General features: G+C 37.6%; 1 protein-coding gene across 4 annotated transcripts in view; it reads left to right on the top strand.

Moving 5' to 3' along the window:
- DLG5 (discs large MAGUK scaffold protein 5) overlaps nt 1–15,610 on the top strand; it is a 110,709-nt gene extending 95,099 nt beyond the window's left edge. For all 4 annotated transcript variants that reach the window (XM_031052105.2, XM_031052106.2, XM_031052104.2 and 1 more), the window contains 12 exons: nt 316–478; nt 1,392–1,525; nt 2,163–2,327; nt 3,017–3,200; nt 4,126–4,274; nt 4,580–4,750; nt 5,838–6,034; nt 6,741–6,884; nt 7,080–7,207; nt 8,030–8,139; nt 9,930–10,039; nt 13,752–15,610. In XM_031052105.2, the coding sequence (XP_030907965.2) occupies nt 316–478; nt 1,392–1,525; nt 2,163–2,327; nt 3,017–3,200; nt 4,126–4,274; nt 4,580–4,750; nt 5,838–6,034; nt 6,741–6,884; nt 7,080–7,207; nt 8,030–8,139; nt 9,930–10,039; nt 13,752–13,855 (1,759 nt within the window). In that variant the 3' untranslated portion in view covers nt 13,856–15,610. The remainder of the gene's footprint in view (nt 1–315; nt 479–1,391; nt 1,526–2,162; nt 2,328–3,016; nt 3,201–4,125; nt 4,275–4,579; nt 4,751–5,837; nt 6,035–6,740; nt 6,885–7,079; nt 7,208–8,029; nt 8,140–9,929; nt 10,040–13,751) is intronic.
- The last annotated feature ends 1,198 nt before the right edge of the window (nt 15,611–16,808 follow it).

Below are 16,808 nucleotides of genomic sequence, written 5' to 3'. Positions count from 1 at the left end.
TCAATTACTTTTATATAATATGCATCTGGAAGCTTCTTCTTACCAACTTCACAACCATAATATTTATAATTCATATATACCATAATGTTTTAGAGCAGTCATGTACCTGGTATACATTTACTTCTGCCAATACATTGCATGATTTCAAAGGAATGCATTTAAGACAGTTACCAGTTAATTTTTTAAAAGTAACTTTGTAAACCTATTTTGTTATTACATTTCAGACAGATATAAAGTATTGCATGTGTAACTTTGACATTGTGATGGTTCAAGTGCAATTTTGTCCAAATCAGTTTTAACTGTCTCCTCTAAAAGGCCCTACATGGAAGAGCCACGTCATGTTAAAGTGCAGAAGGGTTCTGAGCCACTAGGGATTTCCATTGTGAGCGGAGAAAATGGTGGAATATTTGTCTCTAAAGTAACAGGTGGGAGCATTGCCCATCAAGCTGGCCTTGAGTATGGTGATCAGTTACTAGAGGTAATTGTTTGCTTGCTACTATTCCTATGGCTTAATGAATCAGTTCAAATGAATCCAGCCATAACTACATTTCCTAAGAGTATCTTATGAAAGCTTGTGTACTGTGAGATGTGGCAAAGCATACTCTGTATTGTAATATTCTAGTAATTGTGATTGTTGTGATGTTTTGTCAGGCTTTATCATAAAATAGTGTCTTTTGGTGGTAGATCTGCATTGCATCTTATATAGATATAATTAAATTTTAAGCCTGTAAACAATATAGTCCCAACATCATACTCTGTCTGATAATGTGAGTAAATATTCATGTGTCAAGCTTGTACCAAGTTTCATGCTGCTGCTGCTTTGCCATATCCTTACCTGAGATACCTGGTTTAAAAAATACTCACCTAGGCTTTAGATTAGTGACAGTCATGTTTCTGCTTACAGTATTAAACATGTGGAGAAGCATTTTTAAAAGTACAGAGCTGCTTTGTAAATGTTAGGTCTGTTCATGCTTATGTATGCTGAAATATCATCTGTTTCACAGTATGTGGATGATATTACAATGTACCTGAATGGATTATGGATCTGAATTTGTCTTTAAATCCTGAATTTATTCAAATCAGTGATCTGAACCAACTTATGTTTGATCAGTGATATCAGATATAACACAGTCCTGAATATTTATGTCTTTCAATAGTAAAAAGATTTTTAAACTCACGGTCAGGTTACCAATGTTTTGAAATTATAATGATTCCTTCCAGTGAGTATACCCTAGGAATCATTGTATAGCAGCATTTTCATCTTCCTATTTACCCCAGTAGAAATAAGTCAGCATATAGACAAAAAACTAATTAAGACAGTGAAGGAACAATTTTGTTAGTTTGCATTTGAAAACTTGACATCCTGGTTTGTGCATTTTTTTCCCCCTTAGTTTAATGGAATAAATTTGAGAAACGCTACAGAGCAGCAGGCTCGACTAATCATTGGACAGCAGTGTGACACCATTACTATTCTGGCTCAGTATAACCCACATATGTATCAGCTTGGCAATCATTCACGATCAAGGTAAAGTTGGCTAGACTTTGAAAAAAACTGCTCTGGTCCATGCTCTTATTTAGCTAGTAGATAACATCTGTGTAGTGTGTTTGCAAACATCAGCACATTTGTAGTGTGACTGCTTAGAAAAGTAATGTGTGAATACCTGTTTGTCAAAAATGCTAGATTTTCTTTCTTATTTGGGCATAATCTTTAGATACATTAAACTAAAACCAAAGATTACTTCTTCCTAGGCTTATGAGATTCTGGTACTTCTGATTGGTTTTCTGGGTTTGGTTTAGGTTGGTGGTTTTTTTATACTTGGAGTTTCCAAAAACTAATTGGAAAAAGCGTATGACCATGTCATTCCATTTTGATGCATGATCACACCTCAAAACTGAGCCTTATCTTTCTGTTAGACTTAGGGTGAAGGTAGGTTATTTGGCATGCTGGTTTGAATTTCGTGGGGTGGGTTTAGGTTATTTTTTTGTGGGGGCTTTGGGGGGGGGGGTGTTTGCTTTTTGTTTCATTTTGTGTCCTGTCCCACCCCAACCTCCCGCAATTTATGACCAAGTTAAATCCTTGACTGTGTGGAAAATATTTGGCATTGGTGAAATACTAACCCTCCAGTCTTTTATTCTTCTTTTCCCCTGCACCTCCTCCTTAGTTCTCGCCTAGAACCTGTGAGTAATCATTCCACTCCTCAAGGCAGTGGAGCTGCAACGCCTGACAATCATTCCGTAATCGATACTGTGAGTGAACAGGATGAAGGAACAATGACACCCCCGTCCAAACAAACCACACCAACTACAAGTCCACGGAATTCTTTAAGGTAGAGAGTAAAATTTTTGCCTTAAGGAAAAAAAAAATATGGGCAGCGTGGATGTAGGATGTGAAGGGTATTAAAAAATAAAGTCTCCTTCTGTGAATGCTGTGTCTGGTTGAAATAAGTCAGCAGACAAGTTAAGCAGACCCCAAGATGCATGTTTTCAGACTGTTTTTGAAAGACAAGGTGTGCAAGGAGAAAAGAAAGTTTTACCACAAGATTGGTTTAGTTAAGAAGGTCTGCAAGGAACATGATGTTTGTCTTCAAGACTGTATTTGTAGGTGACCTATTTTGAAAAATTATGTAAATAAGGGGGCCTACAGGGATGCTGGTGAGGGACGTTCATTAGGGACTGCAGTGATAGGACAAGGGGTAATGGGTTGAAACTTAAACAACAGAGGTTTAGACTGCATATAGGGAAGAAATTCGTTACTGTGAGGGTGGTGAGGCACTGGAATGGGTTGTCCAGGGAGGTTGTGAATGCTCCATCACTGGCAGTGTTCAAGGCCAGGCTGGATGAAGCCTTGGGTGATATGGGTTAGTGTGAGGTGTCCCTGCCCATGGCAGGGGGGTTGGAACTAGATGATCTTAAGGTTCTTTCCAACCCTATGATTCTATGATTCAGATGACTAGTTGATTGTGTGCAGTGAAAGGTTTTAAACTGGAGTACATGTGCTATTTCTTCCTGTCTAAAGGGGCCCTGTGGACACAAACAAAAGGACCCCTGAACCTAGAACTGTTGTTGTTAAAAAATCCCAAGTTGATCTTGGGATCCAGATATGTGGTGGAAACCTGTATGGAATATTTGTCTCAGATGTAGATGATGACAGCCCAGCCAAAGGACCTGATGGACTTGTCTTGGGTGACATGATACTTGAGGTAAGCTATTATGAAAAGGCTGCAGTGTACTGACAAAATGTCTTAGGGTGGTATAAAGAGGGATTTGTACAAAAAATGTTGTCTCACAATGGGAGATGTTCAATGAATCTCGAGTTCCTGTCACAAAACGTGGGTAAGAATAGTGAGAATGCTGTAACATACGGAGAACTGGATGATGTGAACCTGGAGAACTACCACTGTTGAGACCACAGGTTGCCCACAGGTTTGAAGGACTAATGTATATCCACTTGGAATTATGAACACCAATGGTCTTCATCTAAATAGGAAGCCTTGAACCTATTGCTGTACATAGGATAGAGGCAAGGATATGAAAGATACTGCAAAACAGAGAAATTCTAATGAGTTTTGGGAAATACATCTTTGCAATATGTCTTTGACTCTGATTTCTGTATCTGAAATGAGAATATTTATCTATCTGGCAGGACTGTTAAGGTTATAAACACATTTGTTTTTATGACCTTTCCAGATAAAACTGAGAATTGATTCTGTCTGAGCACTGAGACTCTCCCATTGTGCCTCTAGTATTCAGATGGAGACTGTGCTTTGTAATTGTGCTTTGTAATTCTCAGACCACTTGTTTTCGAAAAAAATTACTAAATTCTTTCCAGTCTGAATTTTATGATTCTCAGCTTACACCTTGAAAACTATTTAACGAATCGCAGACTGTCATGGTGCATGTCTGCTGTGTTCATTGTAGTTTGTTTTCCACCCCCACATCTCAGTCTCCTGATAGACATCTTAAGGTGCAAACTGTGCTAGGGTTAAGTAACAAGATTTACTTGTATATAGAGCGTGCCAGTGGTAAAAACAAACTTATTTTGCATAGTTTTCAAGCTCACCTGATTCTGTTGCCTGTTAAGATACAATTTCACACTGAAGGGTTTCTGCATTTTGTGTTTTGTAGTATGGGGCCATTGATATGCGAAATAAAACAGCTGAGGAAGCTTATCTTGAAATGTTGAAGCCTGGAGAAAACATAAAAATAAAGACTCAATACAGAATAGAAGAGTTTAATAAGATAAAAGATCTTCCTGGAGATGGATTCTATATCAGGTATTTGAGCAAGACTGGTAATGACAGCATAAGACTTAGGATAATATGCTGACCATTATGAGAGAGATATGTCAGTTTTACCACATTTTTAAAATTAAAAATTTACTCATTTATCCCAGGTAGTGTTTGACAGTAAATACACAACCTGTAGCATAGTGAGTCTGCATGTTTCACTGTAAGCTTGTGTGCTTTTGAAATGTAGCATGTGCTGCTAATCTGTTAGCTTTTTTCAGTATAAATATGCATGTTCTTCCTTTGAGTTGATGGAGATCAGTTGCAGAGCCTCTTTATGTCTTCCTTTCTAGAGCACTTTATGACCGTCTGGCAGAGGTGGAACAGGATTTAAGCTTTAAGAAGGATGACATTTTGTATGTTGATGACACTCTACCACAGGGAAACTTCGGTTGCTGGATGGCTTGGCAGCTAGATGAGAATGCTCAGAAGCTGGAAAGAGGACAGATTCCAAGTAAATATATGTGAGTGACCTCACTTATCTTACAGTCTTTAAAAGTCTGACTTGTGAGATGTGGTATAAAAGACTTGTTTGCTTCTATTCTTTCTGGACGATGCTAATTCTTAGGCATGATATTTTAGGGATGTCATATTTTAATAGCATTGAATTAAAAATACTGCTTATCAAGTTGGTTTTAATGTTACTAAATAGTAAACTAGAAGTGGAAATTACACATAACTACCGTTCTGACAGATAATTCAATAAAAATGAGGGTAATCACAGCAAAAAATATCCTTTAATCCAAGGTTATCACAATCATTCTTGGGAAGTATCATGATATTAAGTTACCTGTGGACAGCCGTGTTATTACGAGGCTGTGTATTCTCCACAATCTTCAAAAGCTGGTAGAGCACTTAAGAGGAGTATTCAGGAATTAAAATTATTCCATTGCTACTGAAATCACATTACTTACCACTCAGTGATTTTTAATTTTTTTAAGATTATTTGTTTGCTGTTTTCTTCTGTTAGTCTTCTCTCCATGTCATAACTCAAAATCCATCCTAACAGTGGGGCAGTGGTACCATGTGGAATGTATGGAAGTGCAGTATATACATACAGACCCAAACATATCATTGATAGGCTTCTTAATGAAGGTGAACAGTAAAACCACCTACACTTTACATGTGTTATGTGGCCTAAATATTTGTGCTCATTTAAAAGAAAACTTAATGAAATTATTGTTTTGGATTGCTAGTAATTTAGTATAACCTGTAACTTTACAAAAATAATTGGATCTTGTGAGCAAGGTTGACTTTACTGGCAAGTACCTACTGCTGTTTTTGCTTTGACTGTCAGAGTGGTCACAGTCTGTGCCATGCTCTATTTATACTATAAGAATCCTGTTATATTATATTAGTGTGACATTTTCGGATGCTTGTTAATTGATTTATGTTAATGTTTCTTTCTGATGAACTTTCTGTGATGGAGATACTCTGACTAAGGCTTGGGATGGTAATTTCCTGTGTATTCCAGAAGCAGCAGTGATACTATTTGTCAAAAAAATCTAAAAAATTAAGTTTAAATACCAACTCTTATCTGTTTCATTATAGGATGGATCAGGAATTCTACAGGAGACACAGCATGTCTGAGACTAAAGATGAAAACAGCTCATCTAAGACATTGTCAGCAGCAGCACGGAGGTCATTCTTCAGAAGAAAGCATAAACACAAGCGAAGTGGTTCCAAAGATGGAAAGGATCTACTGGCTCTTGATACAATCAGTACAGATTCAATTCCTTTCCTGGATGGCAAGTACCTTTGTTATACTTTCCAGGGGGTTGCCTTTCCTTCTCTTTTATTTTTAAACAGTTGCAGTATGTCACAACAAATAATGTTGCTTTCTGGTTGATCTAAATACAAACAGTAATCATATGTTCCATGTACATTACTTTTAATAACAATTATTATTTTTGTAATTTAAATAACAGTCCTGAGTGTTTCAAGTTTGGGTTGCTTTTTTGGATTTTGGAAGTTTATGCTTGGATCTGGTAACAATAATGTTTCATTTGCAGAGGGAGATTGCTTTTTGATGCATGGTTTTGATCTTCCTTTCAACTACTTAATTTCTGTCCAGGTTGCTTAGACTAGACACAGAACCTGGGCACCACTCAAATCTTCAGTTCTATTCATTACTCCTCTGCAAAAATCATGTTGGTTGCAATGCTTACTTCCTTGGAAAAGCTTAACAAACCCTTACACAAGATACAAACAGGAGTGATTGGTTTAAAGTGTGTGTATATGTGGGAAGCACCAAGTTTAATTAAAAAACATCTATTTTAAACTGCTGAGTGGAGAAAATTGCAATAATGGCTAGTGAACGTTTTTTGTTCTTGTCAAGACCCTTATCCCTTGCAAGAGATTTGTTTTTCTGATTACTGTAAGGGTGCTTCTCCTGATTGAGCAATGTCAGGAAAATAATTTATACTTTTATAAGTAAATCTTCTTTGTCTGTAGATTCTGCAAGTCTGGCATATCAGCGTGTACAGAAAGTGGACTGTACCTCTCCTAGGCCTGTCCTTATTCTAGGACCTTTACTTGATGCTGTGAAAGACATGTTGGTCAAAGAATCACCTGGAAAATTTTGCAGATGTCCTCTTGGTAAGTGTGCAAATATAACCAATTTATCCTTGCTTAGAGTACATAGATAGTAACATCTATATACATGAACTAAACAGTAGCACAAACATGGAAAAAAAACCCCAAGAATTTGAATTTGCAAATGTTGTTTCATTAGCCTTGCTCTGTGCCTAAGGAATAGTAATAAAAGTGCATCTCTCTGGTTCTGTGAAATAGAGGTTATGAAAGCTTCCCAACAAGCCATTGAACGGGGTGTGAAGGATTGTCTGTTTATTGATTATAAACGGAGGAGTGGACATTTTGATGTGACAACTGTAGCCTCAATAAAAGAGATAACAGAAAAGGTGAGTCAATTTTATTGCTGTAGTTCTTTGTACAGTTTGAAGTATGTGGTCGTACTATGTTGATGGGGTTGGAAATTACGTTAGTATTGTCCTTCTTTAAGACATTCAGAGAATCAGTCTCTAGGCCACTGAGTAAAATAAACTTTACCTCACTTTGGCATGTAACCGCTTAGAAACTTAAATATTATGTTATGCAACCTCACCTTTGTAGAAACCAGGAATGTACATATTCTTTTGCAGTATTATTAAGGTTAGAAATAACGTTCTTATTAAATAAAGTGTATTTTTCATAGATTCTATCCCCTACCTCCTTAATCAGGATTTAGATTTTCTAACCATCCCATTTAATATAGAACATAAATATCATAATAATCCTAGAGACAGATGTTAATTAAAGTCTGTTCATTGCTTATAGTTTTCTCTCAAACCACACAGAAAGTCTTAGTACTTTGGCAGTTGTTTTTGATTGCAGCTTCTGAAAGATAATATGAATATTTAAATTAAAAAATAAAGTATTGTATATATTTCAGTCTGAGTTTTCATTTCATTAGTTTTTCAAATACTTTTATTTCTATCAGTGCATGCTTTTGATACTATGAATGGAATTTCTTGCAGGTTTTCAATCTTCTGTCTGTTGTTATAAATCCTTCAGTTACAGATTGCGCAGGTAGCAATTTGTAGCTGAAGTAGCCCCAAAATGCTAAAGGTGTAGCAAAATTCTGTTGGGCTGCTGTGATTTAAGTAGGGGAAGAAATGGGGGATTTGCATGTGTGCTTGTGCTCTTTAACTGAATGAGTGTTTTGCATTTATGTTTGATCTTAGGATTGTCATTGTCTGCTTGACATCGCTCCTCATGCCATCGAACGGCTCCACAGTGTTCATATCTACCCTATTGTAATTTTTATTCGCTACAAAAATGCTAAACAAATCAAGTAAGTCTGTGAGGGGTATAGTTCAGTGATGTTTATTTTAGCTTAAAATAAGCTTGTTACCTTTATTATTTCTTTCATCCTAGTCATCTTAAATCCTTTAGAAATAATGTGGAAATTAACCATAGAAACTGCTGAGAGGTAAATGGTCTTAATTTCATTTTTGTTGCATGACAATTAAGTGAATTTTCCAAAGAAATCAAAACAATGTACACTAACTGAATGTACTCCAGGCAACACTCAGATCTTTCCTGATCACCTTTGTATGAAGCCCTAATACAGTTAGGTGCTGACCATGCAAAGACCCATTAATCTTCTCAATGGGTCCAAGTGTGTGGATGCAGTGCGTATTGATTTGTAACCTCAGCTTTCCCACCTTCATTCTTTAGTGAAAACAGCAAAGGGAAGGTTCCTTTTGCCATGGAGTTCATATACTGTGGTCTTCTCAGGCTGTGCTCTTTCAGTAATTGAGAATTTCCAGCTCAAAGAAAGCCAGGAGCAGAACATGAGAGTTCCAAACCACAGTCTTTACCCCAATGTTTAAGTAAGCCTTCACATGTTTTGATAGATTGATTTGGGAAGAAATGACATATCTCCCAGCAGAAGTATTAAGAAAGCTTTGTTGAGAGCTCTTGTGCTATCTTCATTTTGCAAGTTGAAGACTTCTTATATTCTTATATTATCTGTAGGTAAATTTGATTACTATCTATTTAATAAAGAAGATAAGTATCACCACTTTAAAGTAGAAGCAAGACATAAAGCAGTGTAGTATATTTCATTACCACAGTAGGATCATGCACCTGAATGACAAATGGAACTGTCATGTCTTGCGCCCCTTTGGAAATGGAATTATGACCATTACAGGTATTTCTTTTTTGTTTTTGGAAAGTGACAGAGAGTGAGTGAACTAGACACACAACGATTTCTAGCAGTCATCAGAATAAGATGCACTGGCACATTATCTCTGCCTGTTATGAGCACCAAAGGCTTTTCCAGACAGGCTTTTGATATAGCACAGGTTCTGTTGGCATTCTCTGAAATGCTGCTCAGCAGTGATTGGTTAGTTCAGTGGTGATTTTTTTTTTATTATTATTTATAAAATCTGTGCTGCTTCTCTCACTGCTGTAATAAACTATGTTTTTATTGTTTCAGTACCTATCTGTATGGCCCTACTAGTTGATTATAAATTCCAATTCCTTTTAAACAGAATCCTTTTCTGGAAACCCCAAGTCAGAATTGGAGGAGACTGTTACAAGCCTTGATAGGAATTAAAATGTTTGTTGGTTTCTTTTTTTCTTTCCCATTTGTATTTTGCTTTTTTAATTTAATTTTATTTTAATAATAGAAAAAGTAATCCAAAAAAGTGCCATATATAAGATGACGTGGAATTATTCTATTTGCTTAATGCTCAGTACTTCAAACCTGTAAAAGAGCAGTACTTGAGCCCAGTATTGTGTGGGAAGTACTGGAGTGTATATGAGATAATGATCTGATTCACATTAACTGAAAAAAGTACTCTTTCTTCGTTAACCCCCTCCCAATCTCCAAGACTTTAAAGGAGAATACTGTTGTGATCTGAAAGCATATAAATTTGTTAGCACTGAAATGATTGTTGATTATGTTGATACTGCTGAAACACAGTAGATGGCACTCTATGCACAGTGTTATGCTTGCAAATTAGTTATCCTTCCATATTCACCCAACTGGAGGTAATAACTTCAAGTCCATTTAAAGAAAAAAAAAAAACCCCAAACACCTCTTCCATGATTTTTTTCTTTTTTTCTTCTTTGCAGAGAGCAAAAAGACCCAATCTTCCTGAGGGACAAAGTTACACAGAAACATTCCAAAGAACAGTTTGAGACAGCTCAAAAAATTGAACAAGAGTACAGCAAGTACTTTACAGGTTAGTATTTGATGAGCATTTCACTAGGAATACAGTGGTAATTTGAGCCTGCATTGTTATTCGGAATAATTCAGTTTCAGAGGCCTTTTTAATGTCATGAAATATATGAATCTTGGATTGTAGTTAATACTGTTATTTTTACTAGAGGAAGATAACTGTGTTTGAAGATTGTCTCTGCTTATTTCAGAATGTATTACTACGTGGTTCCACATACATTCAAAAGAATGGGGACAAAATTCTAGCCACCTTGATGTTAATGGCAGCAAAACTTAAAAGGAAAAAATGAAATAAAGCAAAAAACCCCACCACTAAATCCCAACTTTTCATCCCCCCGAACAATGGGATTTTAACAGAAATATTTTGAGGCATACCAGCCAAGTACAAGAGAGAAAAGGGGGGTGTATTTAGTATAGAGTTACCTCAGCGCATACTGAGGGAAGCTGCACATTCTCAACAAAATCAGTTATGTGGTATCTAATAGCCATAGAAATGCTTGCTTAAATGTCATGTACTAAACCTTCACAGCCAGTGTGCATGGCCGTCACCACATGTTATCTTCTGCCCCTTGTTATGTCATTTGTTGCATTTTAATTTCACCCTCATAATGAAAAGTAGCACTCAGTCCAGGAAAGTCCTGTGTGTATCTTCTCACATGCTCTATGGCAAGGGCCTCCCTCTGTTAGTGCCAAGTACAGTGGACTCCAGCTCTCAGCAACATTTCCAGATTCTGGTAGTTAGGGAGGATTGGTGTTCAAACTGCACTGACATTTATGCTTGTTGAAATTTAATGTTGTGCATAAAATAAGCATGTAGATAGGTATGTTGGACAGAATCATAGAAGAATTTGGGTTGGAAGGTTCATCACCCCTGCTGTAGGCATGGACACCTGCCATGAGATCAGGTTAATTAAAGCCCTGTCCAGCCTGGCCTTGAACACTTCGAGGGACAAGGCACTCATGACATCTCTGGGCAGCCTATTTCAGTGCTTCCCCACCATCACAGTAAATAATTTCTTCCTAATATCTAATCTAAATCTACCTTCTTTCAATTTCCATTCCACTTTGTCTTATCCCTACATGTCCTTGTAAAAAATCCCTCTCCAGATTTCTTGTAGGCTCCCCTTTAGGGTTCTGGAAGGGTGCTCTGAGGTCTCCCTGAAGCCTTCTCCAGGCTGAACAAGCCCAACTCTTCTGTCTTCATAGGAGAGTTGCTCCAGCCCTCTAATCATCTCTGAGGCCCTCCTCTGGACTCTCTACAATAAGTCCATATCCTTCTTGTAGTAGGGGCCCCAGCACTGAATGCAGTATGCCAGGTGGGGTCTCAGGAGAGAGGGAGTAGAGAGGGAGAGTCACCTCTCTCAACCTGCTGGTCATGTTCCTTCTTAGGCAGCCCAGTGTATGGTTGGCTTTCTAGGCTGTGAGTGCACACTGCCAGCTCATGTTCGGTTTCTTGTCAATCAACACGTCCAAGTCCTTCTCCTCAGGGCTGCTCTGAATGTCTGCTCCACCTAGCTTGTATTTGTGCTTGGGATTGCCCTGACCCAGGTGCTGGACTTTGCACTTGGCCTTGTTGAACTTCATGAGGATTGCACAGGCCCACTTCTTAAGCCTGTCAAAGCCCCTCTGGATGGCATACATACCCTCTAGCACGTTGACCATACCACATAGCTTTGTGTCTTCAGCAAATCTGCTGAAGGTGCACTCAATCCCACTGCCCATGTCACTGACAAAGGTACTGCACAGCGCTGTCCCAGTACTGACCCCTGAGGAACACCTCTCATTACTGATATCCACTTGGGCACTGAGCTGCTGACATCAGCTGAGCGTGACCGTCGAGCCAATTCCCTGTCCACTGAGTGGTCCATCCATCAGATCCATGCCTCTCCAACTGAGGGACAAGGTTGTTGTTCAAGGCATTTGACACTGTCCCGCACAAGCCCAGGCAAACGATATCTGTTGCTCTTCCCTTATCCACCAGCATTGTAGCCCTGTTATAGAAGGCCACAGATTTGTCAGGCACAATTTGCCTTTAGTGAAACCATGTTGGCTGTCACCAGTAATGCACTTATTGTCCATGTGCCCTAGCATAATTTGCAGGAGGATCTGCTCCATGATCTTGCCAGGTGCCAAGGTGAGACTGACCAGCCTGTAGTTCCCTAAGTCTTTCTTTTTTTCCCTTTGTAAAAATAAGAGTTGTGTTTCCCCATTTCTATCCAGTGGGAACTTCAATGGACTGCCACAACTTTTCAAATACCATGGATAGTGGCTTACCCACTTCATCTGCCAGTTCTCTCAGGACCTGCTGATGTATCTTGTCAGGTTCCATGGACTTGTGCGCCCCTGGGTTCGCTAGATGATCTAAAAACCAGATCTTCTCCTACAAAGAGCAGTTTTTCATTCTCCCAGTTCCTGCCTTTTCCTTCTGTGACTTGGGTGGTGTGGCTGGAGCTCTTGCCTGTGAAGACTGAAGCAGAAAAGTTGTTGGGTACCTCAGCCTTCTTCATGTTCTTGGTAACCAGGTCTCCTGTTTTCTACTGGAGGTGACCCACATTTTCCCTAGTCTTGCTTTTATACCCAGTGTATGTATAGAAGCTTTTCTTGTTGCCCTTAATGTCCCTGGCCAGATTTAGTTCTGTCAGGGTAATTAATTCTGACATGGCAGCTTTCTTATAAAGCTGTATAACATTCTTTCAGACCTGAGTTCTGTGACTACTTCTTTTTTTGACTCATGACCCTATCAAGTTGGCTTTTTTTCCTGCCCCAAGTTGTGAGTGTGTTGTGTCATCTGAATCACTTCCCCGCTGTCATTCGTCACCTTTCACAGACCTTGTTGGTTACTGCATTCTGCATCCAAACTCATCTAACATGGTTAAGATCAAATTGCTTCTTTTCAAAAAGTAAATAATACCTTAAGCCTTGTAAGTTTTTCTATATTTTTCCATTGTTAGTAGTTGCTGAGGCCAGAGGCTTCGCTGACATATTTCTTGAGTCATGAAGTTCCTCACTTTTTAAGCCTTAAAGCTAATACAGTCTTCTGTCTCAGTGTTGGCATTTTACTTTTTATGACTGTTAACGTTTAGCAAGGGTAGAATGCAAAGTGTTCCTTTATCTTCTGAATTGATTTTCAGGGAGTTGCTTGTTGTTGGCCTTTTGTTCCTTGAATGTAGTTGACAGTAAGAATCAGAGTAGGAACCACTGCTGCTTTATTTAGCTCAGCAATCTGTGAGCTGCCTCATAATTTACTTCTCTAATATTTGTAAATAGTTTCTAGTTGCTACAGCTATAGTCTCTATGTATATTACCACATAAATATGAAACTCCTAACACCACATGCTGGACAGAGAAGGTTTATTATAGCAGGTTCTGACCATCTTTAGACTTAAACTTTGCCACCTGATGCCTCTGAAAATAGTACATGGAGGCCTTTAACAAAACAGTTGCCTTAGCTGATTATAGCTATCAGTTCTGTGACTTCCCTGGCCTGTTTTAAGAATTAGCAGAAGAAATTGTATATTGAATGCTTAACCTCTTTGTTCTCTTTATTCTTTTCCTTATTTTAATAGAATCATGCATCTGGCAAATATTGAATTGGGCAGATGAGTTCTGATCTTTTGATAAACATTTTGCAGAAAAATGCAGAAGACTGCTCTTGTAATTAGTCACAACAGTTTGCTTCAGTCTCATTTGTGTGTGGGGGGGTTCTTTTTCTCCAGGCATCGTCCAGGGAGGAGCCCTTTCAAGCATTTGCACTCAGATTATGACAACTGTTGATCAAGAACAAAACAAAGTCCTGTGGATCCCAGCTGGCCCGCTGTAGATTTATTTTGCTGTGAAACTACTTTGCAGATATAAATAACCAACTAACTTTCTATCCAACGGACTCAGTCCATTTCTGTCTTTATAAAGATATCCGTAAGTGATTTCTGTTTCATGAAGGGGAATGATAACACTGAACACAAGGACCCAATGAGGCACGTGAGAAGGGGTAGATCACTTCACCGAGCTTGTCTCTTACGTCATACGTGTACACATGACAGGTTGCCATGAGGGGTTGTGACCTGCATGTACTTGTCCATAAGTAAAGAATTTAACAATGCTGCAAAATCCTGTAGAATGGCAAGTTTACAAAAACCTTTTCGAAGTATTTGGTTGTTACTGTTTACTTGAATGTCTTGTTTTGTTTTTTGTTTGATTTTTTTTTAACTGCATCCTTTCATTTAATGAGGTAACTCTCCAACACGGAGTGAAATTTCTGAATATGAATGAATGGTTTATGCACAACATGAATCTTAGTTACCATGTTGACCATTTCCAAGCACACTGTTGACTTGACAAACAGGTAATAACATGGGATTGAATCGGTACGTCTTGGGAGTAAGCTCAGAAGGAAGTACACTCCTTTACAGGGCAGACCACTGTTTGTATCCTGTCAGCTCTTGTCTGTCAAAGATATCGTTTCTTGTTTTATGCATGAATTTAATATTTAAACATCATAATATCTCTGAACAATCCAAGCTTAATGTGTGTTGAAAAATAATAATTTTTGGTTGTTGGGCCTGGGTTAAGTACTGGTGGGGAAGAGTCATAAGCTAGGCCTAGCATGCTGTGTTCTGTCACTTTTTAGATACTGTAAATATGGAAAGCTTATGTTGGTGCAATTTTGCAGGGTAATTCTTAAGCTTTGTACTTCAGTGTATATCATTCACATAGATTGTTTTTATTTAAGAGCAGCCACAGTTTTAGGGCTTTGATTAAAAGCCTTTAGTAAGGTACTAAATTGTTAGTGTTCTCACTGTCAAAAAATAAGTGATCGTTTAGTTTTGGTTGCAATACTTACATATTGTACAAACTCCATTGTATCAGTTCCTTTTTTGTTTTTTGCACTTCTGACTCTGTGTTCCTAACACAGGTTTTTTACCTGTCTCTTCTGTCTCCTGTGCCATGTTTCTTGGGTACTGTATTTTAATTGTTTTTAAAATGTCATATGAGTAGAACTGTTTCTTGGTCTCTGTTCCTAACATTTCATTATGTAGGTTTCTAGTTTTACACTACAGGCTGTCGTTTTGCTTCTGTTCACAGCTTTTTTTTTAATTGAAAAAAGGGATTCTTCTTGCACAGTTCTTCAAAAGAAAGATCTGGTCTTAAATTTAAATTCTGCTTTTATGGATGCTATTTTATTGTTCAAAATACTTTATATAGCGTCTATATAGTTATATCCTATATAGAGTATTTTGAACTATAATACATATTATATATATATAGTATTTTATATAGTAATGCCATACTATTATAATACTATATATATATATAAATTAAAAGTAGAAAATTGTATGGATGAATTACAGTCAAAGTACTTTTCATGGTGAGGGACAGAAGTTGTTTTGTTTATCTCATTTTTTGTTCGTTTTTTAAAGTTTGAGGTCAGAGTAGACTCCAGTGGTACAACTGAAACAGACAGGTACTGTTCTGATGTGGGTTTTCTGTACTAAAATGAAAATGTCACTTTGTATCAAAAAAAAAAAAAAGTTAAAAGAAACTGATAACTAAATAAAGGTCAATTTCTGTAACTTGATTTGTGTATAAAAGGTGCATATACCTAATGTTCTCTTTGACTCTGTTTTGTTGAGTCTTCATATAAGGTTCTGCTTTCTGACTAAAACTGTCACATATAGGTTCAGTTCCTTGACAGGAACAAGTTTCAGTTTTATGGTTTTGCCCAGCCTTGCATACGAAAATACCAAAAACATTCAAAAACCACAGGACACAAGAAATAAGATTGAGATGCTGGGTTTGTGTTTACAGTTTTTTAAGATTCTGGCCCAGAATCCTTAACCCAGTGGTGTTAAGGATTTCAAGTGGAAATGTAATTGCTTGGATGAAGGCTTTAACTAGAGAAGTCTCACTATTGGTTTTGAGAGAGTATCACTGGAAAATAGGGAAAACAAAAATGTGAATTATTAGCTTAAAGGCACGTTGTAGAATTCTACGTCTGGGCTTTACACTGCAGACAGACCAGCCTTTTCTGTTCATAGAATTACCTGAAATCTTAGGGAAGCTAGTTATTTTGTATTAACTTTCCTGCTTCATCACTTGCTGGATTCTCTCAGATGCCAAATAGTCAGCTTCAGCAGGAACTGGGTTGGTAGATGGGCAGTTGTCATACCTAATAATAGCCTTCAGTCATAAGACAGGACTTGCACCAATCTGCTTTTCCATCGTTCCAGCTTCTAATAGAGGATGAAGAAAATGAGAACAGGCAGGTTCTGGCAGATTAGTAACAGCCATACCTTGCATATCTTCTGATCTCAAGGAAGTAGCGTTGAAGTCTTACTTAAATACTAGAAAGATACCTTTAGTTCAGTTAAAGAGTTTCCTGATAAACCATTTTATTATACTACATTCTGGAGCTAGATTTGGCCTTTGTTCCAAAAAGAGCAACTTTGTCAGGTGTTTAAATAAAGAATATAGTTCTGTGGGTATTTAAAATACCTTTACAGCTAGGCAACAAAAGTTTGAAAGTGTTACTCTGATGCTTATAAGCCACCATAAATGCCTGCAGGTAAGGAGTTAGCTAGAAATCAGTATCTTTCAACTTTATTTTTCTATAGCTAAACTGACATAAAATTGCTTAAGCTACTGAAGCCCATATGTATGATCTGTTGTTCATATGTTGACAAGCATCTACTTGCTTTCAAACATTTACATTCAGTCCACATTGATCTGAATTGCAGGACAAGTGTTTGCCAGATCCAGAATTATGATCCAACAGC

This window comes from Melopsittacus undulatus, chromosome 8 (genome assembly GCF_012275295.1).
Source record: "Melopsittacus undulatus isolate bMelUnd1 chromosome 8, bMelUnd1.mat.Z, whole genome shotgun sequence".
Taxonomy (NCBI): domain Eukaryota; kingdom Metazoa; phylum Chordata; class Aves; order Psittaciformes; family Psittaculidae; genus Melopsittacus; species Melopsittacus undulatus.
The sequence above is the reverse complement of the archived record's forward strand: the minus strand, read 5'-3'. Positions and strand labels throughout refer to the sequence as shown.